This window comes from Antechinus flavipes, chromosome 4 (assembly GCF_016432865.1).
Source record: "Antechinus flavipes isolate AdamAnt ecotype Samford, QLD, Australia chromosome 4, AdamAnt_v2, whole genome shotgun sequence".
NCBI classification, from domain to species: Eukaryota; Metazoa; Chordata; class Mammalia; order Dasyuromorphia; family Dasyuridae; genus Antechinus; species Antechinus flavipes.
Genome location: NC_067401.1, coordinates 194903485 through 194928434, shown reverse-complemented (window position 1 = coordinate 194928434; position 24950 = coordinate 194903485). Strand labels below are relative to the sequence as shown.

At 36.9% G+C, this 24950-nt stretch overlaps 1 protein-coding gene across 7 annotated transcripts in view; it reads left to right on the top strand.

Annotated features, from left to right (window-relative positions):
- The first annotated feature begins 5963 nt into the window (after positions 1-5963).
- Positions 5964-24950, top strand: part of SRPK1 (SRSF protein kinase 1) — a 79655-nt gene continuing 60668 nt past the window's right edge. For 6 of the 7 annotated variants that reach the window (XM_051996493.1, XM_051996490.1, XM_051996494.1 and 3 more), the window contains exons 1-2: positions 5964-6070; positions 6596-6656. In XM_051996493.1, coding sequence (XP_051852453.1) covers positions 6058-6070; positions 6596-6656 — 74 coding nt within the window. In that variant the 5' untranslated portion in view covers positions 5964-6057. The remainder of the gene's footprint in view (positions 6071-6595; positions 6657-24950) is intronic. The other variant, XR_007953481.1, reaches the window with a different exon arrangement.

The window sequence follows — 24950 nt, the reverse complement described above, 5'->3', positions numbered from 1 at the left end:
CTTCTGGCCAAGATGAAAGAGAACGCCAAGTCTGGATGAAATTTTGCTATTTCCCACCAACAGATTATTCCTCAGGGTGTTAGCTGGAACATTCCCCCTTCTCCTCTGTCTGGTACTGATCAGCAGCTTTTACAGAGATGCCAAGGATCATTTCCTATCTTGCTTCCCAACATAAACACTCTCTGCCTCCCAGATTACCCTTTGGGGGATGATTTTTGAACCCTTTGATCAGGATTAGGGACCAAGTGACCAAATGATTGGGAATAAAAGCCTCAATTCTTCTCTTTAAATGATGAACAGGTTAGTGAGTTTTTAAGATTGAAGATCTATCTAATTATAATATCCTTCTCCCCTCACCTTACTTTCCTTTTACAATTGAGGGCTCCACAATTCCAATCACAAAGATTTATAACCCTACTATTGTCTTTAACTCCCTACTCATCCTAACTTGCTTTCCTGATCACACTCTCTTAGCTAGGAAGATGCATTCTAAGCTATAACTGAAGGCTTGACTTCTTTGCTACCACTGGTCTTAAAAATCATTGTAAATACTAAATAGCGAACAAACTAATCCAAATTAATAGCAAAAAGAAATCAAGGGAAATGATATAGGTAGCCGATAAAATATCAGATAATAAGTAAATAAGCTCTCCACAGGGACCAAGACAGCTCAGCTCAACAGAGAGACATACACAGAGAGACAAAGAAAAAGAGACCCAATATCTCAAACCAAGGGAAAATTCCCTGAAAACTCTAGTGAAGCTGGAAAAAAAGTAATATTTGTAGAATATGTCAATTTATTCCCAAAGTCTTTCTCTCCCTTCAGCTACCTTTCTGTCAAGTAAGAAGCCCAAAGAACTCTTCTCTCATGGGTTCTTGTCAATCCCACTCTTTTATCAATGGGGAGAGACTTATTCAAACATCCAATCTTGGATCCTGAGTTACACATTGTTTTTATACTAAGGAGTCAACAAAGAGAACTGTGCCCTTTACAAACACACCATGCTAGGATAAATAAACACTTTTAGATACATGAGTAATCTTCACCTACTTTGTTTTTCTGCCAAACTGGCCTACTTTAAGTCACCCATCTACAGTAACATTCCATTTCCAGCTCTTTGGTTTGCATAAGTCTGACCTCCATTCCTAAAATACATTCCCTAATCAACTCCACCCCTTAAAATCCCTTGTTATTGTTGCTGTCCAGGTCTGTCAAAGATACTGGAATAGTTTGCTGTTTTGTTTGCTGATAGTTTAAGGCAAACAGGTTAATGACTTGTCCAGTTAAAAAGATAATATCTGAGGCCAGATTAGAACCACCTCTATATGAGATCTTTCCTGATCTCATCAAATGAAGTTCACTTAACACTTCCTAGCTGTGTGACCCTGGGCAAGTCACTTAACCCCAACTGCCTCAGCAAAAATAAATAAATACATACATACATACATGAAGTTCATTTCCTCAGGCCCTCCCACATTACTTTGTGTTTACATATATTTTGTATTTATTTATCTGTGTACATGGTATCATCCTCCCAACCTCTATCTTCTACCCCCTCACACAACTCTGAAATCAAAGAGTTCATCTTTGTGTATACAGTGTTTAGTACCTAGGTAGGGCTTATTAAATGTTTGTTGATGCATGATTGATTGACAATGACTCAAGAGGTGGGTACAATTCCTTTGGGGCTGAATGGTTACACCCATTATTCATCAGCTACTTTGGCTGTACCAATATCTCCTCCCTCCTCTCCTCCCTTTGGGAGAGGACCTAACTGCCTCACTGAATTTATTAAGGTCATATAAGACTTGCTGCCAAGTCTGAAAAATAATTCTCCATCTTTACCTTCTTAACTTTTCCATATCTTTCTATACAATGACCAATCTTCCTTTAAAGAATCACAGATTGAGAACTGGACAGACCTTAGAGATCACTGAGTCCCAACGCCCTTTTCTCCTTTCCCACTTCATTTAACAGATAAGGCAGTTTAAGTCCAGTAAGCTGTCCAAAATCACTTCTTAGGGTATGAATTCAGGTCTGGTGGTATTAAGTTCAGTCTTCCACTTAATTCCTAGCATTCATTGCATGACAGTACTTCCTTAGTATCCTTCTGTGGAAAAATACCAGTGACAAGTGGTCACTGCTCAGCACATTTCCACCTGGACCATACTGCTGCCTCTTTAACGTCCATCCTTCTGTTTCCTAAGTGGCAAAATTCTGCCTGCTGCTACATCACTTTCAACTCTATATTAAATCACCTTCTGTTAACCTCAGGAGATTCCTGTTATGTCATCTTTGGTTTTCTTATTGTGAAGAGGTTCTAAAGCAAATTTCAAAAATAACACAGATCCTGTCTTGTTTATGAAGCTAAACTTTAAAGTCTGAAAAAACATCTCCTTACATATATTATCCTTAAGTCTATGTGGTAAGAACAAATGAGGAAACTGTCAGCTCAGAAAGATTACATAGCATATCCATGGTTACACAGCCAATAAGCAAATCCTGTTTTCTCATTGTTTTCTATTATAAATTGGGTTTCTCCCTCTTGCCCCCTAACATACTTTTTTATAATGATAGTTACCAATCCCCTACTGTCTATGCTTCTGACTCCTTGGGCTGGGACACCTTGCCTGTTTTAGTTTCACTTTAGAACATCCCTGAGCACCTAGGGCCTCCCCACCCTGGAATATCCATCTTTCCCTGTAGCCTTCTCACCTAGAAATAAGCTGCTTTATAGGTTCCCATTTCCTGTTGGTGAGTTTTTCTGGGGGGCCTCCATTTTGGGAACAAGTCCAAGGCAGCCACCCTTTATTCCCTTACCTGCTAGGTTTTGACCCTGCCCCTAAAGGTACCTTTCTCCCCACCCCCACACATGGGGGCCTGAAGTCAGGGAGACCTGAGTTCAAATACTTCTTCAGAAATGTACCAAGTGACCCTGGGCATCAGTTAACCTCTGTCTCAATTTCTTCAACTATAAAATGAGGATAATAATAGTACTGACTTCCCAAGAATGCTGTAAGGATCACATGAGATAATATTTGTAGATATATTATATATAATAATATGTAGATAATGTTAACATTGGCATGTAGTAACTCTTAATTGCCTTGCCTTGACCAACCCTATAACAAGCTGAATATTAATATATGTAAACACAAGCCCCATTTTTATTTGTACCTTCTTAATTCTGGGGTCTTTACTGGGCTACTCCTTATAGCTTTCCAACATTTATTCATTCATATAATAAATATTTATTAAGCATTTACTTAATGAAGAGTACTTTTCTAAGTCCTCAAGAAATGACCAAGCCCTGTCTTCATGCTGATTACAATCCTATACAGAAACATAACATATATACAAATACATGATAAGTGAAAGAAAAGTGCTGAATAGGGAAAGAAGACCGGGGGAGAAGGGATGGGGAAAGAAGGGAGTGGTAGTGGAAGGAATCAAGGAATATAATATGTCAGCTGGACTTTAAAGGAATTCTCCATAGGTACTTCTCTGTTCTGGAGATTTCCTGACTCTTTGCACTATAGGTCTCCTTCTGATTTAGGGACTGTCACCTTATATGTATTATATAAGATATCCCAAAAGGCTGCTTACAGGTGCACTAAGATTTTTGGGAAACTGCATATATACACAGGCTGATCCAATTTATGAAGCATTTTAATATTCATGGTTTATATATATTTCAATATATACTATTCATTTCAACTCAAAGAAAGAATCATATACACTTGGTCAATCAACTGACAAACATTTATTAAGCATCTAATAAGTTCAAACCACTGTGCTAATTGAGGGGAACACAACAATACAAAAGTGAAATAGTCCCTGCCCTCAAAGAGCTTACATTCTATGGAGGGACACAATCTGGATGAGGGAATGGTGATTATAGAAGTATATTTAAGACTAGACAGTGGGGGGGGGGAGTAGATTCTTATATTTTTTCCAGAAACATTGATAATATTGATTTTATTATTGTTCTCTGAGCAAAAGGTAAAAATCTGCTGTTTGTAGTTTTTTTGGGGGGTTGAAATTCAGCTGAAATTTAAAGGAAGTCTGGGAGGTCAGTAGTTGGAGCAGAGGAGGGACAGACATTTCTGCTAATAGCATTTTTCTTAGCAAAGGAGTTGTAGAATATAGGATCCAATTGGACTTGGAATCCTGTATAATCTGGTACTCAGGAGCGTTTTTCTTTGGCCTCAATAGACTGCTTGTTAGCCAAGCCTTCTGACTACTTTGGGATTTATTTCTGGGGCAGAGTAAGTGAACTTTTATTTATTTATTTTTTTGGTACTGTCTTTTCCTCACAGTATTCTAACTGGACAGTTTGTAGATGTATAAATCGAGGTTAGAGAAGTTATGTAATGACCCCAGTTAACAAGTAGCAGAATTGAGACGTGAACCCTGAGCATATGTCTAATATACTTTCCATTAAAGTCTCATGAGAGATTCCATATTGAATAGTTATATAATGTTTATGTAGTGTTTACCATGTACCAGGCACTGTCCTAAATATTTTACACTTATGATGTCATTTATTCCTCACAACAATCCTGGGAGATGCTATGATTGCATTGAAAGGTTTACAAAGCACTTTCCTCACCAATGATCCTATGAGTTAGATGGTACAAATATCATTATACTTATATTTTACAGATGGAGAATCCTTGCCTTACCTTGAAAACTATGGAGGTTTGAATTTCTGTAAAAGCTTTATTGTATATAAGAAGTATATTTGGATTAATTCAGTGGGGGTGGTAAGGGGACTTCTTAGACTCAGCTCCACATACGAATACTGTCTCTGATCCTGGCAAATCACAACCCTTCAGTGCACTAGTCAATTTGCCAAAATTATAACTTGCCCAACCATTGCTATTTGTATTATGAGAGGAAATTTCTTAACTAAGGAGATTATAGGTTTGATACTTCCCCTAGGGGTCCCCCACACACAGACACACAAAAAAAGAAATGCTTATTTTATTCCTCTTTTGAGTCTGAAGAAGAAAACCTGTTTCCCTGAATTGTTTTGAGGGTCAGATCAGATAATGGACTTGACAGCAGCATTGCACAAATGGGAGGTGTTATTATCATTGTCAGCTCAGCTGTTTTCTTAGTCTCAATTGTCATGTCTACCCAACATCTCAGCCATCTCAGCCTTGGGCAAAATGGTGAAACAGGCAGTGTTTGTTGCTATTCTCTCTCTAATTCCACCTCACCTTAAAGGAAAATTGATATTAAAAGGCTTCACGGCTGAAACCTTAATTAGTTAACAGAAAATGTATGGGTCACACCCTACTTCAAGTCCCATCAAAAAGGTTACCAAATCATACAGGTGTAGCCAGTATTTTGCCAGATGAAGTTATGGCCAGATAGTTTTAGTTTTGCTTTGGCTTACCCTACTCACATGTGTGCTAAGTTACTGCTATTATTCTGAATCTAAGAGTGGGGAATAGAAATGAATAGATTGGGTTGCCACAAAATGCTGAGTCAGGCTTCTTCATCTTTTTCCCCCATTCCCTTTCATTAATAAAGGAAGTACTCCCTTTTACATAGCACGTTTTACTTTTTCAGAACGCATTGACGTCTGTTATCTCATTTTATCGTCACCATAGCCCTTCGAGGTAGGTGGGGCAGACGTTATTCCGTGGTTAAGTTGTGGAAACTGAGGCACAGTCCCTTTTGGCAAGAGCCTCGAGGCCTGACTCAGCATTATGTTGCACCCCAGTCTTTGGTCCTACATTCCGGTAGAATCCAAGAAGCTGGCTTCTGGCGTCCTGGGTTGGCGGATTGGGAGGCGTCAGTATCCTAGGAAAGGCCACCTCTCTCTCAGCCCTCCAGTTTCAGTCCCTGGCTCACAGTCTCTTCCCCACCCTTTTCTTCCCCCTCCCCCGTATATAAGGAGCAGGTGGTAGGGTCCGCGCCCAGTACGCAGGCGCGAGACGCGGAGGCGGGGCGTGCGCGGCATCGATTTCGGGCTACGGCGGGAGCAGGAGTAGCCGCCAGTCGCCCGTGGAGTGCGCAGGCGCTTGGCGGTTACCGGTCTCGCCATGGAGCGGAAAGGTGAGCGGCGGAGCGGCCTCCGACGGCCAGGGCCACGCGGGTTGCGGGGTGGGGGGAGGGCAACGGCCGCCTCGCCGGCCGAGGGTGGGGCGAGGGCAGGTCGGAGACCCCGAGCTTTCATCGGACCCCCGAAGGCCTTGTCTCGGGGCTCCACCTTTCTCCAGCTTCTTGAGCTGGTGGTACCCCTCATGCTCCTTAACCTCCCAATTCGCACCGCGGGGTATGGTCTGTTCTCTCTTCTCAGCCTCGCCCCGGGTCCCCCGGACTCCCTGGTCCTTTACTCTGCATCTCATACTTACCGCCCTGGCCTAAGACCCGTCCTCCATCTGGGGGCCCGCTCGGGTTCCCCGTGGATCTGCGTCTGGTTGTTGGGGGGTCGCGGCCATCCCGCCATCGCCCCTCCACCCCTAATGCCCGTACGATGTCCTCACCTGGCCGCCCTTGCCCACCCGTGTCCGCGCTCCACGTCACCTAGGTCCCACCCTTCCACCACGCTCCCCTTTCACGAACTCCTCTCTTCTGCAGTGCTTGCGCTCCAGGCCCGAAAGAAACGGACCAAGGCCAAGAAGGACAAAGCCCAAAGAAAGTGAGTCCTGTAAACTCTGCCTTTCCCCGCTCCCCCCCACACCCCGCTTTCCTTCCTCTGCCCGGCGACCTTCCATGCTATGCGCCTGTAGCCAGGCATTAAGCTGCAGCACATGGCCTAGCCTCAGCCGCCAGCCAGGGACTCTACCTTGTCTAGGGGTCTCCCCCATCTCTCACTGCTTTCCTGTTCCACCCGAACTTGTGTCTTAAGGACCCCAGGCTTAGTCACATTTGGACAATTGGATGAAGGGGATTGTGAGAGCCGGGTTAGGTCAGGCTGGCTGTGTCTAATGGTGTTGGCCGTTAGGAAGGAGAGATCTCTTCCCTAACTTTGACCTCCCACCGGGGAACTGGTAGATCATTAGTCATTCATTTGTAAGTCACCAAAATCTGCTAACCGGTGTGTATCGTGCTGCTTCCTAGTGTGCCTTTCTTGGCTAGCTAGTCTTCTCCATCATTTTGCGCAGTGCCTGGATAGAGTAGGCGGCCCAGTAAGATATTTTTAGGGTGAGTCTTTAGGAGGATTCCTCATTTTGAAGGCAGGAGGATTAGATTCATCCCTTTCTGAAGGATTTACAAAGTTGTTGAGGATGTGAAATTAATCTTTTTGAGCACACCTTGGTGTACATATCTTGAAAGTTACTTGAGGACAGGGACTGTCATCTTTGGCTTTAGTTGGGCTCCTTCTCTTGCCCTTTTTGTGACATTTTCTTGCAATATCCTGTAGAAGAACTTGACTATTTGTTTGAATTATTAAAAACATTCTCAAACACAAACAAGACCAAGTCACTTTTTATAGGTCAGTTTTATAGAAGAGTATCAAATAGGAAAATTATTAATGGAAAATTTGTGATACTGTTTCATATTATAACTCCCCCACCCCCACTGGAATGATTAATCCTGGTTTAAACATATTTTGGGAACTGTACAGTTTTGCTGATTCTAGAATAATAGAGTTGCTTTCTAATACAATATCTAGAGAAGAGGCCAATTCTTAATAAATTGTCTTGTACTAATATTTTAATGAGAAGGTCCGTAAAAAACAGATTTTAAATTCGGATTCAGAAAATTAGCTCTTTACTGTGGATATAAATAAATTCTTCATGTTAATTGTAGTCCTTGTTATTTTCTACCTTTATCTTCATTTTCATTTATTTGGGTTTTTTTTTGTTCTTTGCATCAGTAAGTGGTTTGGGGGTTTGAGGATTTTAGTTTTGTTTGGTAGACTCTGCTTTTTAGATGATTTATTGAGAGCCCATTAGAAATCAAATTGACTTTTTTAATAACAAGACCAGAATGATGCCTTCAGAATTCCCTTTTTTGGGATGTAAGTAACAGCTTTCAGTTTTTAATTTGGTGTAGTTGGGTTTTAATAATAAGATAATCATAATCTCTTTGTTTTGCTTTCAAAACCCAATTTGCTATTTTCATTTTCCTATGTGAAGTACTTTAACTTATTAACATATTGTATACACACTCTCTCCCCTCCCCCCAAGGCAATTGGGGTTAAGTAACTTGCCCAGGGTCACACAGGGAATGTTAAGTGTCTTGAGGTCAAATTTGAACTCTGGTCCTCCTGACTTCAAGGCTGGTGCTCTATTCACTGCACCACTTAGCTGTCCCTACACACATTTAAACTTGATCCATATATGAATTATCAAAAATAATTTTTTTTAACCAAATTGAACAGGTGAGGACTGCTTTGACACTGCTACTACAGTATGAGTAAACAAGTTATTTAACCCTTCCATATTTCAGTTTTCACAACTCTGAGTCTAGTTGATAATAGCCATCATACCTGCTTCCGAGTTATGAGATAAAGAAAATGTTACCTATAAATTATCAAACATTTATTAAATGCTTTACTATTTGCTAACACTCAAGACTGGAGATAGAAAAGAAAAACAGTCGGCCTCTGCCATCATGGAGCTTATATTATTTTTGGAAGTTAGAAGCCATATAATTCCCCATTTTACCCAGACTGTATATAGTAGAATTTCAGTATTTGTTTGAATTCCATTTATTTTTTACTTACTGTTTAAATTCAAGCCCAACTAATTCTGTACTTAAACTTCTGTCAGTTGGTATGTGGTCCTGAATTACAGTCTGGTTTTACTATTAAGATGTATGAAATATAATCTAATATATATGCCACATCCTGATATATATTATTTTGGGATTATCCTATTATATATTCCTCATTGTTCTTTATTGGTAAAAGCAAACTTTAGGGTTAATTCTCATAGATAGCAATTACCTGCCTTTCTTATGAGACTGTAAATTCCTCTAAGTCAGATGTCCTGACTTTTATCTTTGTAGCTTTTCCAAGCCTAGCATAGTGCCCTACACATAAAGAGTAGGCAGTAGACAGTTGAATTGAATCTCTGGAGGGAAAAAGTGGTATAATTAATCTAGTAATCATTATGGTACTTAAGTTTATAAAAAATATGTGCAATCACTTATTAATTTAATTTAGATTCAGAAAGTTAAAAAAAATTTAATTTGTAATTTCTCTTTATTTGCTAGATACTTCTGTCAATTAACTTTGCATTTTTATTTCCTCAGTTTTTCTGAGTAGTGATATTAAGTTTGGTTCTGCATTCCTGGCTCCTTCCAGCTCTATTGAACATGCTACATGTATACAAGGGTATGGTGGGATCAGAGAGGAAAAAATGGTGGATTAGTGGAAATCTAACAATTTGAAACCTTAACTTTTCTGTCTGTTGTTACTAACTCCTCATATTATTTTTTAAAATTATTTAAAGGAAGCCTTTTGGCAATTAATTTTGTAAAACTAAGATAGTACAAATAATGACTTTCATCATCAGCATGATGAAATGGAAAGATCACTGAATTTGAAATCAGGAGACCCTGATCCTAATTCCATCTGTGCCACATTATGCTTATGCCTTTGGCTAAGGGACTTATTTTCCTTGTCTGTAAAATGAAGATTAATACCATTCACCATAATTTATAAGTATTTTTTTAGTCTGAATAAGAGGAACACATGTATTTCTTTTTGGAATAAATACATGTTTTACTTGTTTGAAAATGAGTACAACTAAATAAGAAATCTTCAGACTAAATTCTAGTTGATCTGAAAAAATAAACTAGATTGAGAGCTTCCCTTTCAAAAAGGGAAAAAATATATTTTGAAGTAAAATTGATAATAGGCTATATTTGGAGAGAAGGTGTGGTCTGTAGTTGGACTCATGTGGGTAATGGAACTATATTGTTAGCTGGGTAATGTATTTAGAAGGCTACATTTGGAGTTTGGAAGCTGATTTGAGTTTGAAATCTTCAGATATTTTTAACCACTTTCTATCCCAGTTTTCTCATTTGTTAAGTGGGAAAAATGTCTGCCAACTCAAGGATTTTGTGTGTGTGTGTGTAATTTGTAGAAATCTATTTAAATATTAACTACTATATTACCACTTCTACTGTTAGTGTAGGACTATTACTACATTATATAGAAGTTAATGGTGAGCATCCTGAACCTTATTTTTCCATGTTAGGGATGCCTTGGGATGGATCCTTGGGAAATAGTGGTTCTATCATAATAGTCTCTACTTTTAGGGAGCTTATATTTTACTACACAAAGACCACATTTTTACAAATAGATAGATACAATATAAATTTTTAAAATACTTGGTGATATGCTGAGGCATTAATATTGAATATTTTCTTGAAGGAAACCTTAAATTGAGCCTCAGATGGAGTTAAGGGTTCCATGTGGGGAAAAAAGAAGAGAGAGCATTTCAGGCATGCAGGATATCCTGTTTAAAGAAACCGATTAGAGATAGAATGTTATATGCAGAGAAGAAGCTAGCAGGCCATTTTGGCTAGAGCATAGTATGCTTTGGAAGGAGAGAGTAAAATAGTAATGTGTAATAAGTTTTAAAGATAGACTACAGCCAGATTGTAATGGACTTGATAGGCCAGATAGAGGCTTTGGAAATTTATCTTAAAGACAGTAAGGAGGCACTTAAACTTTAAAATCTGAGAATTGTGACATCATCAGATTCCCAGATTTATATATCCAACTCCTGTTTCCCCCTTTCCTTTCACTTTTGTGTCATCATTTGCCTTTTAGATATTTCCAATTGGATGTTCCAGAGCTGTTTTGTATTTGGCGTGTCCATAATTGAACTCTTAAATCTTCTCTTCGAAACTTAGTTATTTCTGTCAAATGTACCATCATTCTAAAATTCAGAATCATAACCTTAACATTCAGAATCATAACTTTCACATTATCCTGAACATCTGTCATCTTATGTTCCATATCCAATGAGTTGCCATATCTTGCTGGTTCTACCTTCATCACATTTCTTGTTCCCAACCTCTTGATTTGAGTTACACAGCTGTGATCTCATTTCAGATTTTCATCAATTTTGACCCAGATTATCGTAAAGTCTTTTAAAATGCTCTTTAGTCCATCCTATAGATTGCTTCCAAAATGAATTTCCTTTAGTGTAGCTCTGATCATGCCTCTTATTCTGATAGCTACTACCTCTTGCCCCTAGAAACAAATACAGGCTCCTATTTAGCTGTTGAAGCCCTTCACTGCTTCTTCCCAGACTCATTGTATACCACTCTTCCTTCCAGCTTTCTGTTCAACCAAACTTGTTTGTTTCTTTGTTCTTCACAAATGAGATGCCCTATCTCCTTGCTCTGTATCCTTCTACTTCCTGTTCACATGCCTGGAATATACTCCCTCCATTCTGCTGCAGAGTGTCTCTTATATTAAGATTTGACTCAAGCACTATCATCTGCATGAAGCTGTCAGTAAGAAATCAGTACTTCTTCCCAAACTGCCCTGTATTTTACAGCATTGTATATGTATTTATTCACTTTATATTTAGGATTTAGGGGAAAAGATAGTTTTTTCTTTGAGATGCCTTGGAGACATGAAGTTGGAAATAATCTAGTTTCCAGAAAAAAGAAAATTAAATTTTTGATTTAGAAGTAACAGTTGAATCATGTGCTTAGAAATGATAATTGAATCTATGGGAGGTGATGAGATCACCAAAAGAGGATAGATTGAGTCCTTGGAGTATATCCAAGTACACCAGGTAGGAGATTATTGCAAACCTGCAAAGAAAGCCCAGAAAAGATAAGTGTGACATATAGGAAGAAAACTGTTAAAGCAATGGCCTGAAAATCAAGGGAAGAATGAGCGTAAAAGGCAAACTGGTCACCAGAGTCAAGAAGTTAGGGACTGAGAAAAGGTTATTGAAAGTGACAATTAGAAAATCATTGATAACTTTGGAGAAAATATTTTCCATTGAGTAATGAAGCTGGAAACTAATTAAAGTGTTTGAGTACTGGAAATGAAAAAGTGGAGTCACCTAAATTCTTATTTCAGTATCTCATTGTGTAGTGGTGGTGACCCTTATGTTTGTCAGTAGATGGATACTGAATACAGGTATAACAATTGGTAGTAATGTCTCTAAGAACCAAATTGGCACAATTTGGAGAGGTTCATCCTTGAGTGACAGTTTTTGGCTACTGAATTTCTTATCTTATATTTGGAAATGTAGAGATTGTGATAGGTGTTGGTAGAGGGATATCCACAATGAAGGTTCCACAAATCTTTAAATCCATAAAGTTTCAATGAGCAGTTACCAAATCCAGGCCCTTTTCTTCACTCATTAGCAGCAGGATAGACTTAGAAAAGAGCCAACTTAGATGTGACAATTTTATTTTCATGCTATAATAAATATTATTTAAGGCAAAACTGTTTGTCCCAAAATCCATATTCTCTTATTTCCTTACTTTCTTTTCTTTCTCTTTGAATATTTGTTTGTACTTGTAGCCCAAAGTAATTTTTTTTTCAGTTTACATTTACCAAAACATTTCATATATTTATTTATTTTATTATAGCTTTTTATTTACAAGATATATGCATGGGTAATTTTTCAACATTGACAATTACAAAACATTTGGTTCCAACTTTTCCCCTCCTTCCCCCCACCCCTTCCCCAGATGGCAGATTGACCAATACATATTAAATATGTTAAAGTATAAGTTAAATACAAAATGTACAATATACATGTCTAAACAGTTATTTTGCTGTACAAAAAGAATCATACTTTGAAATAGTGTACAATTAATTAGCCTGTGAAGGAAATCAAAAATGCAGACGGGCAAAAATAGAGGGATTGGGAATTTTATGTAATGGTTCATAGTCATCTCCCAGAGTTCTTTCACTGGGTGTAGCTGGATCAATTCATTACAGCTCTATTGGAACTGATTTGGATCATCTCATTGTTGAAGAGGGCCACGTCCATCAGAATTGATCATCATATAGTGTATAATGATCTCCTGGTCCTGCTCATTTCACACAGCATCAGTTCATGTAAGTCTCTCTAGGTCTTTCTGAAATCATCCTGCTGCTCATTTCTTACAGAACAATAATATTCCATAATATTCATATACCACAATTTATTCAGCCATTCTCCAGTTGATGAGCATCCACTCAGTTTCCAATTTCTGGCCACTACAAAGAGGGCTGCCACAAACATTCTTGCATATACAGGTCCCTTTCCCTTCTTTAAGATCTCTTTGGGATATAAGCCCAGTAGTAACACTGCTGGATCAAAGGATATGTGTAATGTGCTTGGGACCTCAGTGCATCAACTCAAGCCTCATATGCACAGTTTGATAACTTTGTGAGCATAGTTCCAAATCATTCTCCAGAATGGCTACCAAAGCATTTTATAAGATAATATAGGATGAAAACCTATTATTTTCTTACAACCTAACTTCAAAGTGGAGTTTGACAGTAATTAAATTTTAAGTTGATCCTAAAGTCAGTTTGACCACTAATTCACTTTATAGTTAAAAAAAACTTTAGGGTCAAATATAAAGTTGATATAAAACTTCATCTCTAATCCTTATGTTATTCTGTGATTGGACTAGAAAGAATGGTAGAATTAGTTTATCTGAATTGAAGAAATGCTGTTCTTTCTAGAAAGCCTCCCAGGTCACATAAAATTGGGGAGAGTTTTAGTTTCAGTTTTTAATTTTTGTATAATTGTATGCGATTATTGTATTTCACATTTTTAATACTCATTTTTTTAGTCAGCAAGAACCCAGTGTGGAAGTTATGAAACTATATGTGTGTGTGTGTGTGTGTGTGTGTGTGTGTGTGTATAAACTTACTTTAGAATGGAGAGAGAACTTAAGAAAGTTCTTCTTTCACATATTACCTAAACAGTTGGCAGCCAAGTTATGGTTTGGAAGAGAAAATTAATTCTGAGGAGATTGAGAAGATAAGGTCTGAAGAAAAGAAGGCTTTAAGAGCCAGTTTGGCATTTATCTTTTACAGATTTTTTTTTAAATTGTGGATTTCTTTAGGAGGAGCAGAAAGTTCTAACATATTAGAAAATAATAGCAAAGATTTTATATATACACACTTAAAGAGAACTTTGAAAAAATTATTTTTAGAGAATAAGCAGTTAAGTACCCACTAGTATTACCAACACAGAAAATAATTGCTTCCATATTTTACTATTCACTTAAGTATAGCCTAATTACTTGTTATATTGGGCTTTGGAATTGTATAGGTAGGAAATACTTTATTCTCCTATGTGCATGAAACATAGTACTGGAGCTTAGTAAATGCTTTTTGTTTGTCTATCATTGTCTGAGGCTAGAGGCTTCCTTTTTTAAAGTCATGTTTATTTAAATTACTTAAACCCATTAACATATGCTTAAGAATCTAGTGAATAGACATGTTTATTAATTCTTTCACACCAAATATCAAAAAAATACATAACATGTAATTAAATTACTACAGTGAACTTGTACTTATATATTATCTGCTTTGAGGATCAGTCACAGTAAACTTTTTTTTTTTTTTTTTTTTTAAATCAGACTTTCCAATAATCCAGGATACCCTTAGGCATGTCCAGCTACTCAATCTGTATGGGGAGGTTACTTTTGGATTATTTTTAATCTTGCATGCAATCAAACACAAACTAGATATAGTAAAATTTTAGATTGCCCAGGTCATTATTTAGTACCTCTTACTGTAGTCCCCATATAACTCAATTAACTGCAGTAGGTCTGATATGTTCAGCTATATCTTGATTACTAACCATATATTGGACTAATTGATTTACCAGAGATTATTAGTATCCTGTGTCTTAGAGTCCCCCATCTTCTTAAACTGGCCTACAACCCCATATGGGACCTTATAACTGAAAGTGGAGAGGGTTGTACAAATATCAGTAAATATTTTGTAAATTTATTTTATACACTTCTGTACATGGGTTACATAAAAATTTCTTGGGTAAAAAGGGATTGGGAGTAGAAAAAGTTTTTAAGTTTTAGAACCTGCAGTTTCTATTTGGAAACTATTAGCCCTACTAATCTCCACTAGATGTAGCTTATCTATCTATATCTAAATGTAGATAAATATAAGGTTTGGGTGATGCAAAAACAAAAAAAGCAGTCCCTCCCCTCAAGATGTTTATATTTTACTAGAAGAGTAAAACATTTACATTTATAAGTATAATTAGCACTTAGCACAGGGCCTATTACATAGGTGCTTAATACATGTTTATTGATTGATAATTAAGGAGCATTGGAAGCAGAGAAAGCAGCAGCAGGCATGTTCCAGGGAGAGAAGTGAATTGTGGTAAGTTAAATGGAAGCGTTGGAAAGGAAGATAAAGATTCTGAAAAGTGGATATTAGAAGCAAATACATTCCAGATGTAGTGGGGTGAAGGGATATCTACATAATAGTTGTTGTGCTTGGAGAACAGCTGGTAACATAATTTAAAATTTCCTCAAAAACTAATGTTTTCCAAGATAATGTTTTGGTACTAAAGTGTAGAAGGAGAGTAATATACAATAGAACTATCCAGGTAAGTCAGAGTCAGATTATGGAGAATATGAAATGCCAGCCAAAAGAGGTTATATTTGTTAACCTAAGGTTAAGGATTTGGCAAAATATGTGCGATCACGGGACTCAAGGGTGGAGGATAAGTGCCTTCTTACAGTGGAGAAGAAAAGAAAGATGGGAGGAAATAAGCAGTTATAATTATTGTGCTTATTATGTGCCAGACATAGTATTGAGTACTTAAAATAATTCATTTAATCCTCACAACCATGGGAGATAAGTGCTATCTAGTTAACTGAAGCCAACAGTTAAGTGATTTGCCTGGGTCATAACTGAGTTGGGTTTTAGATTTCAGTGGAACTCGGTTTCCTGTTTCCAGGCCCAATCTTCTGTCTGCTGATAAAGACTGAAGGAAGAAGTGAGAACAGGATTGATTCCTGAGAAAAGGGAAACGGACTGAAGGTCACTAAGAAGGAAGAAGAGATTTAGGAAAGAGTGGCAGTGGGATGATAGTAGTGGCAGCAAACTCCCCAGGTGGTTGTGAGGGTAACATGTGATAATTTTTATCAAATGCCTTTGCAAACTTTAAAATGCTTTGGTAGCACAATTTGGGATGATGGTGAGGTCTAAGTCTCTTGTGAACAAAAGAGGCAAAGTAGAGGTATGGAGGTTATAGGGACTTGAGGTTGATTAAGTGAAGACATAAGTGAAAATGGTGAGCCAGGTACTAACTTAGTACAAGTTATAAGTCTGAAGTCAATAGCAGGCCAAAGAATTCATAGAGAGGGTAATGTAAATGAAAATGAATGGTGTGCCGAGGTGATAAGAAGCAGTGACTTAAACTTGCTTCTTCCTGTCCTAACTCTATTGGAAGCAGAAAAGGGGGTTAAGTAACAGTCTGTATTGGACAGTGTGCTAGAGATTGGATTGGAACTATTTTCAGAAGAGTCAGATTTATGTGATAAAAAAGAAGGTGCAAAGAGTATGAAGACACATCTAAGTATGAAAATAAGTGGAATTTATCAATGTTGGGAATTGAGAGGGAGGAATTTGCAGAGAGCAAAGTGGAAGAGGTAAGCAGAGAAACGGGATAGGGTGGGAATGGGGCAGCTTTTCTGTTTTGACTCCTATTATTTCTATTCAACAAAGAATAATTTCTAACTACCATTTTTAGGAAAAGAGGTTACAATAAATGGCTCTGGATAAACTAGAGGTTAAGTAGATAGAATGTGAATAAATGCAGTAGTAGAATAAGACAGATGGAATTGTAGACTTTTTTTGCCCTTGCTTTTTTTTTTTTTTTTTTAAATGTAAGTGAATACTGACTATTCAAAACTAATTATTAACCATACTGTGATTCCATACAATTGTATTTTACTACTTAGGACCTGTGATTTTGTCAATTTGGAGAACTTCCAGTGTAGAAACTCCTTTCACCAAATAAAGAGTGCCAATTTAACCTGTAAGCTTTAATCTTTGAGAATTTCCTGGGATAAGTGACTTGCTCATGGATACAGTATTTCAGAAGCAAAGTTTAAACCAAAAAGTCTTACTGACTCGATAGCTAGGCCTTTTATCCACTATCTCATACCACCTTAAATAATTGTGGGTTTTATTTTATTTTTCACATGGTGGGAATAGGGCCTAAACATGTAATTTCTTTGGTTTAAGGAACTCCTGTTGACTTGTATCACTACAGATTGGTAACTTTTCTATGACTTGGTTTTAGAGGATTTCCTGGGTCACTGGTTGACTTGCCGGTCACATAGTCCTTCCATATATGTGTCAGGTGGAACCTAGGTCGTCCTGGTCAGTTCTGTATCCACTCTGACTTTCTGCCAGAACATTTTAAAAACATCTAATAATATGCAATTCTCTCTCTCTCTCTCTCTCTCTCTCTTCTCTCTCTCTCTCTCTCTCTTTCTCTCTCTCTCTCCCTCCCTCCCTCCCTCTCTCCCTCCTTCCTTCCCTCTCTCTCTCTCTCTCTCTCTCTCTCTCTCTTTCATTGTGTCTGAGGCTTGATTTGAACTCTGGCCCTTCCAACTTCGAGATTGGTGCTCTCTCCACTGGACCATCTAGCTGTCCCTAATACACATTTTTAGTAGCCTATAAAATTATTTCACTTAACAGTGAAGAGGAATATGATTACATTGAATATTGGTGACTTGAAGAAATACATACTTAGTACAATTAGACTTTGTTCAAATGAAATTCAGCTCTGTATAAATTCTAATCTTAATTAGAGTGGAATTCTGTTCAAGAGCTCTTCTGATTTTATTTTATAAAGGTCTCTAAGGTGTTGGCCTTTTTTCCAAACACTGAGAGCAACCTATTACTGCTAACCTGAAGATAGCCTTAGATATTTCACTTTGCTTTGTTCACACTCAGGTCTTAAGTTTTCTTGGCCTCTCATTTTATTTTTATTTTATAATCAAAACAAAATTCTAACCTTAAACACTAAGTTAAATGAACATTTCCATATTTCATAGAATAGGGAGAGGAAAAAGATTGTGTAACATGAAACTGTAGATGTTATATAAAATTTGCTTTTATTTTAAAGTATGTAATAAATTCAACATATCACTTTAAAAACTGAGTCTGCTTGTGATTCTTTTTAGACTCAGAGAAACTTTGTTTTAAAAACAGCCTTCCATGTTTCTGGGAGTCTCTGCAAACTGTCTTCCATCTCATTTGGGACTTTCTTATGGTTCCTGGAGTAAGGATGTTAGCAGGAAGTATGGTTCATTAGTTCTCTTGTCTGGTCTTACTATTGTAAGAGTAATATTAAGTAACTTAATGCTAATTTTTAGGTTTAGGGTATAATTATATATATTATATTTCAATACTTTCCATCCCCCAAATATACTTATATTTGATATATTTTATTATCTTACTGGATTCACAATTCTCATTTTATTCACATGTTCTTAATATTGTCAAATCCCACATTTGTCTTAGATGATAAACAGTAAGGACAGAGTTTTTTGTAATTATTATCTTACCACACAAGTAGGCACTTAATGAATATTTTTGATTCGTGGAGTAGTTTTTCACTCTTGCTTTAATGTAAGGCCTTGTAGTAAAACTCTCTTTTGCATATCATTCTCATTCTCTCTCTCTCTCTCTCTCTCTCTCTCTCTCTCTCTCTCTCTCTCTCTCTCTCTCTCATTCTCTCTTTCTCTTTTTTTTGCTGAGGCAATTGGAGTTAAGTGACTTGCCCAGGGTCACACTTTCTCTCTTTTTTTTGCTGAGGCAATTGGAGTTAAGTGACTTGCCCACGGTCACACAGATAGAGGAAGTGTTAAGTGTCTGAGACCAGATTTGAACTCAGCTCCTTCTGACTTCAGGGCTAGTGCCCTATCCACTACATCACTTAGCTGCTCCAAGTAAAACCATTTTTAAAAGTTATTTTCTAACATGTTCTTTAACTGGGATGGAGAATGTGGTCCCTTTAAAAGAATTTTTTTTTTATCAGAGTTTGCATTTAATCCTATCTAGCTGTTCATTCAACAAAGCTATTCAGTGTCTTCGATAAAAGTATGAGGAAATGTTACTGGATACTTTGAATGATACAAAGATGAAATAAAACACAGTATCTAGATTCTTATTAGAAAAAGTCCATTATGTAAATTGTGGCTTGATTGATATTTAGCTGTTTTTTTGCCCTTGGAATGAAAAAATTATAAATTCAACAAATGCTCAGTTTCCATGGGTTTTGGGAGGGCGACTTAAAACATTTTCTGGAGGAGAAGGTGGAAGGAGGAATATTTTCCTTCAATTAGTCACTTAAATGTTTTTGCCTGCTATGGGTGAGACACTTTACTAAGTCCCTGCCTTCAAAGAACTCACAACATATGCAAACAACTATATACAAACAAGTTATATGTAGGAAATATACACACATATATGATAAATTAAAGATAGTCAACAAAGAAGAAGCACTAGAATTGAAGACTTGAGGGTGAAAAACTTAGTAGAAAGCAGTATTTTAGCTAGGATTTGAAGGAATCTAGGAAAGTCAGGAGACAAGGTAGAGGTAAGGAAGAGCATCCTATGCTAAGTGAAATGAGCAGAACCAGGAGATCATTATATACCTCAACAACGATACTGTTTGAGGATGTATTCTGATGGAAGTGGATCTCTTCGATAAAGAGAGTTAACTCAGTTTCAATTGATCAAAGATGGACAGAAGCAGCTACACCCAAAGAAAGAACACTGGGAAATGAGTATAAACTGCTTGCATTTTTGTTTTTCTTCCCGGGTTATTTATACCTCCTGAATCCAATTCTCCCTGTGCAACAAGAGAACCGTTCCGTTCTGCTCACATATATTGTATCTAGGATATACTGTAACCTATTTAACATGTAAAGGACTGCTTGCCATCTGGGGGAGGGGGTGGAGGGACGGAGGGGAAAAATCGGAACAGAAGTGAGTACAAGGGATAATGTTGTAAAAAATTACCCTGGCATGGGTTCTGTCAATAAAAAGTTATTAAAAAAAATAAAATAAAATAAAAATAAAAGTATCATCCTATCTCCAAAAAAAAAAAAAAAGGAAGCACATTATCCCAGGCATGAGTAGATGAGTGGGAGTAGGAGTGGTGGTTTATGAAGGTCTTTGAACTCCAAAGAAAGAATTTTATATTTGATTCTGGAGGTAATAGGGAGGCTACTGGAATTTTAGTAGAAGGATGAAGTGGTTGATTCTGCACTTTAGCGGGAAGCAGCAAATAAAATTCATGTCTCTTTGATTATAAAAAAAAATATGAACTTCTGTTTTCATGTAGGTGAAAGTAAAGGGACTAAAAGTAAGTGGAAGGCATGGTAGTACAGCAGAAGAAATATATATCTTTGGAGCCAGGAGAACTGAATTCTAGCCTTAATTAAATCATTGCCTTTTTGGACCATGTCTTCCTCATTTGTAAAATTAATAGGTTGTAACTGTCTAATTATGCCTTCTAGTGATAGACTTCTAACTAAGTATTGGACTTAGTTGTCCCTCTCATTAGCTCTAAAACCCTGAGCAAAGCGAGTAGATTATTTGTGGCTGTAGCGAGAGAAGCTTCTGACTCATGATGAGAACACCTGCAGGAGGTTTTGATGCCAGCATAGCTTGAACCTCCTGCAGCCATTGACAAGCTCTTTGAGAGGGTCTTATCCCAAATTAAAAAAATTCTCTTTAAACAGAGGAGAAAACTAGGCTTATATGTCATCATTGCTAACACTATAATACTGATATTAGTTAAGATTTAGTGGGGAAAAGTGCCTATTTCTAGGTATCCTTGTTTTGATATATATTCTGGTGTAAAATATATATCATCTGTTTGAATTTGGTTATATATTAGGAGTTAATGTTAGTGCTTAGCTTCTAGAATAGTTACTTTTCTTTCTTTTATTCTTTTTTCAATTAATCCTACTTGTGGGGACCCTGTCTTGGGGGGGCCATGAGATCCAAACCAATATATTACTTGGTGGCAATCCTGATTGTAGATACAAAGGAATAGTTTCTTTACAACTGGCAGATAAACCTGAACATTAAAAATGAAGGTAAATTTTACAAATATGTATAAAACATCAAGAATAAGCTCTCATTAGGCTGTTTCTGTATTAAAACTTGAAAAGTTCTTAACAAATCAGTATGACTCTCTTCATTAGTGAAATGTTTTTTGACTTGAAGTATTGAAGAAAATATTTAAATATCTCATTAACATGGAGTAGCTTTGAAAAGGAAAATTCCTTATGTTTAAAAAGTCAGTTTTATCTTTGAATTGTTTACTTAATATCTATATTGCATATTCTCTTTTGGAAAGAACATCCAAAGAAGTTTATCATACACATTCTCCTACTTTTGTGATCCTTTTTTTTTCTCCTACTTTTAAATGTTAGTCATAGTTAGTATCAGAAAATATCAGTCCAGCACATAACTTAAAATACTTTCCTCATCAGAGCAGATAGTTTAAATAAAAGGAATTATAAACAACACCTATCACTGTGGAAAATGTGTAAAGAGTGAATTAACATTAATTTCTTGATACTTATTTGGCAGTCTCCTTCCCTCTTTTTTTTTTTTTTTTTTTTTTGAATCTATCTTTTGAGTTATTGGAGTTAAGATTGATTGGTACTGATCTGTAGTAACTTCCATTAAGCAGCATTACATTGTTGGGAGATAAGACATCAAAATAATTCCCTGGGGATGCAGCAAACCTTTGATATTTAGACCAAAGTCACCAATCCTAAAACTTGAAAGGAAAGGAAATTTTTAAATGTTTTGATAACTACATTCCTTCTCACATAGATTGATATACATAACTAATAATTTTGTAAATGTATACTTGTCCTAATTACTTGTTTAAAGGCTATTTTCACTCTAGCCTACGGTTATGGTGAAACTATACCCAGATGTTATACCAGGTTCTTATACAGCACTGCACACAATAAGTTTGGTAGTTTTTCCACCTCCTTCCCTGTGTTAGAGTGAAATGTTAGTTGGAGACATTATGCAAGTAAATATATAGGTATGTTATGAGACATTTACATATAAATGCTTAGCATTCAAATGACCAAGTAGAATTTGTCTTAAGTTTGAGAACTTCTAGGACCATTAATTCTGTCAAATCCAGCATTTTTTCCTTCTCTTATTCCAGGAATGACTACTTTAGCTGCTCTATTTCCAGCTGCCTGTTGTAATTTTGAACTAGGTATCCATAGATAAACTCGATGTGTCCAAAAGCTGAATTCATTCTCCTTCCTCTACCCAAGCCCTTCCTTTCCCCTGATTTTCTTATTACTATTTAAGTGTATCCCCCTCCTAGTCACCTATGCTACTAATTAAGATACCTTTCTTGACTCCTCACTCTTCAATCTCCCATATCCAATCTATTTTCCAGACCTGTCAATTTTTAGAAACATCTCTATAGCTCCCTTTCCTCCTTTTGATAGTGCCACTACCCTTGAATAGACCCTCATCATCTTAACGCCTACACTGGTTTTTGTTTTTAATTAAAGCTTTTTATTTTCAAAACATATGCATGGGTAATTTTTCAATATTAATCTTTTCAAAACTTTATGTTCCAGTTTTTTTCCCCCATCCCCTCCCCTAGATGGCAACTAATCCGATATATGTTAAACATGGTAAAAATATATGTTAAATCCAATATATGTATATTTATTTATTTTTCAGGTTTATTGACATTTTGTTTTGTTTTATTTTGTTTTTTAATAAAGCTTTTTATTTACAAAACATACGTATGGGTAATTTTTCAACATTGACTCTTGCAAAACCTTGCGTTCCAAAATTTCCTCTCTTCTAAATGGCGGGTAATCCAATACATATTAAATTATGCATATGTGTTCATACATTTATCATGCTGCACAAGAAAAATCAAATCAAAAAGGAAAAAATGAGAAAGAAAATAAAATACAAACAAAAAGAATGAAAATGCTATGTTGTGATCCATATTAGTCCTCATAGTCCCCTCTCTGGGTGTAGATGTCTCTCTTCATCCCAAGATCATTAGAACTTGTAACAACCGTGCTAGCACCCAGGATACCCCAGAATCAGCCAGAGTCAGGATAAGCAAAAGTCCTTAATCTTTATTCTTGGTCCCCAGACAGGATTGAACAGGATGGAAGCAGAATCTCTGCAACCGCCTTCCCTCTCATCTACCGCCAAGAGTGTGCCTCTGGCTGGTCTTTTCTCCACCCCCTAGTCCCTCCTACAATCCTCTATACACCAAACATTGAACCAGTACAGATAGTGGAGAGGACCATTTTCCAAGCATATACCCATAGAGTACTGTCCAATCAGTAGTTAGCCTCAAGCACTCAGCAGTCCTGACCTCAGTGCATTGATTCAGTAGTTTCAGCCCTCTACAGGAACTGGTCTGAATCACCTCGTTGGTGATTGGATATGGCTCTTTTCGAGCCATATCCATCAGAACGATTTATCGAATAATCTTGCTGTTGCCATGTATAATGACCTGCTGGTTCTACTCATTTCATTTAGCATCAGTTCATGTAAGTCTCTCCAGATCCCTCTGAAATCATCCTCCTGATTGTTTCTTATAGAACAATAATATTCCATAATATTCATATATCATAATTTATTCAGCCATTCTCCAAGTGATGGGCATCCATTCAGTTTCCAGTTTCTTGCCACTACAAAAAGGGCTGCCATAAATATTTTTGCATGTGTGGGATCCTTTCCCTCCTTTAAGATCTCTTTGGAATATAAGCCCAGTGGAAACAGTGATGGATTGCTATCAATTTTGGTTCCAAATTCAGAATGGTTGGATCAATTCACAACTCCACCAACAATTTATTAGTGTCCCAGTTTTCCCACATTCTCTCCATCATTCGTCATGTTTTCCTATAATCTTAGCCAACCTGTGAAGTGTATAGTGGTATCTCAAAAGTTGTCTTAATTTGCATTTCTCTGATCAATAGTGATTTAGAGCATCTTTTCATATGATTGGAAATGATTTTAATTTATTTAAAAATTGTCTGTTCATATATTTTGATTATTTATCAGTGGGCTTGAAATCTTACAAATCTGAATCAATTCTCTATATTTTTTTAGAAATGAGGTCTTTATCAGAACCTTTAAATGTAAAAAAACCAGTTTCCCAATTTATTGTTTCCCCTCTAATCTTGTTTACATTAGTTTTGTTTGTTCAAAAACAACACCTGCACTCTTGCAATAGCCATAAACCTCTTTTTACTGTAGTCCACTCTCTACTCATATGACAGTATGGTCTTGACCATATCATCCTTCCTACTCAGTGTACTCCAGTGACTCCCTATCACTTTAAACATTTGTGATATTCAAAGTCTAGTTTTCTCATATCTGACCTTCTCCCATGAATTCTGAAATCCAGTGTTCTTTGCACAAGACATTTCATCTTCAAATCCATGCATTTTCTCTGGCAATATTTCTCTCCTCATTTTAACATAACATCCTAGCTTCCTTGACCGCTTTCAAGTCCCAGCTAAAATCCTGCCTCCTATAAGGAAGCCTTTTCCATTCTTAATTTTAGAGCCTTCCTTGTTGGATTATTTACAATTTAGATTGAATCTATTTTGTGTGTGTATATAATTGTGTATTATCTCCCCCATTTGACTTTGAGCTCTTTGAAATTGGGAGCTTTTACCTTCATAATCTAAGTATTTGGCATAGCATTGACTACGTTGTTGTTGTTGTTTCAGTTGGGTCTGATAATTTGTGAACTCATTTGGGATTTTCTTGGCAAGAATATTGGAGTGATTTGCCTTTGCCTTTTCCAGCTTATTTTTACAGATGAGGAAACTGAGGTAAACAGAGTTAAGTGACTTGCCTAGGGTCACACAGGTAACAAGTGTTTGAGACGAGATTTATACTTGGGAAGAGGAGCCTTTATGGCTCCAGGTCAGAGTACTCTTCCACTGTTCTGCTTAGCTGCCCTTTATGTGT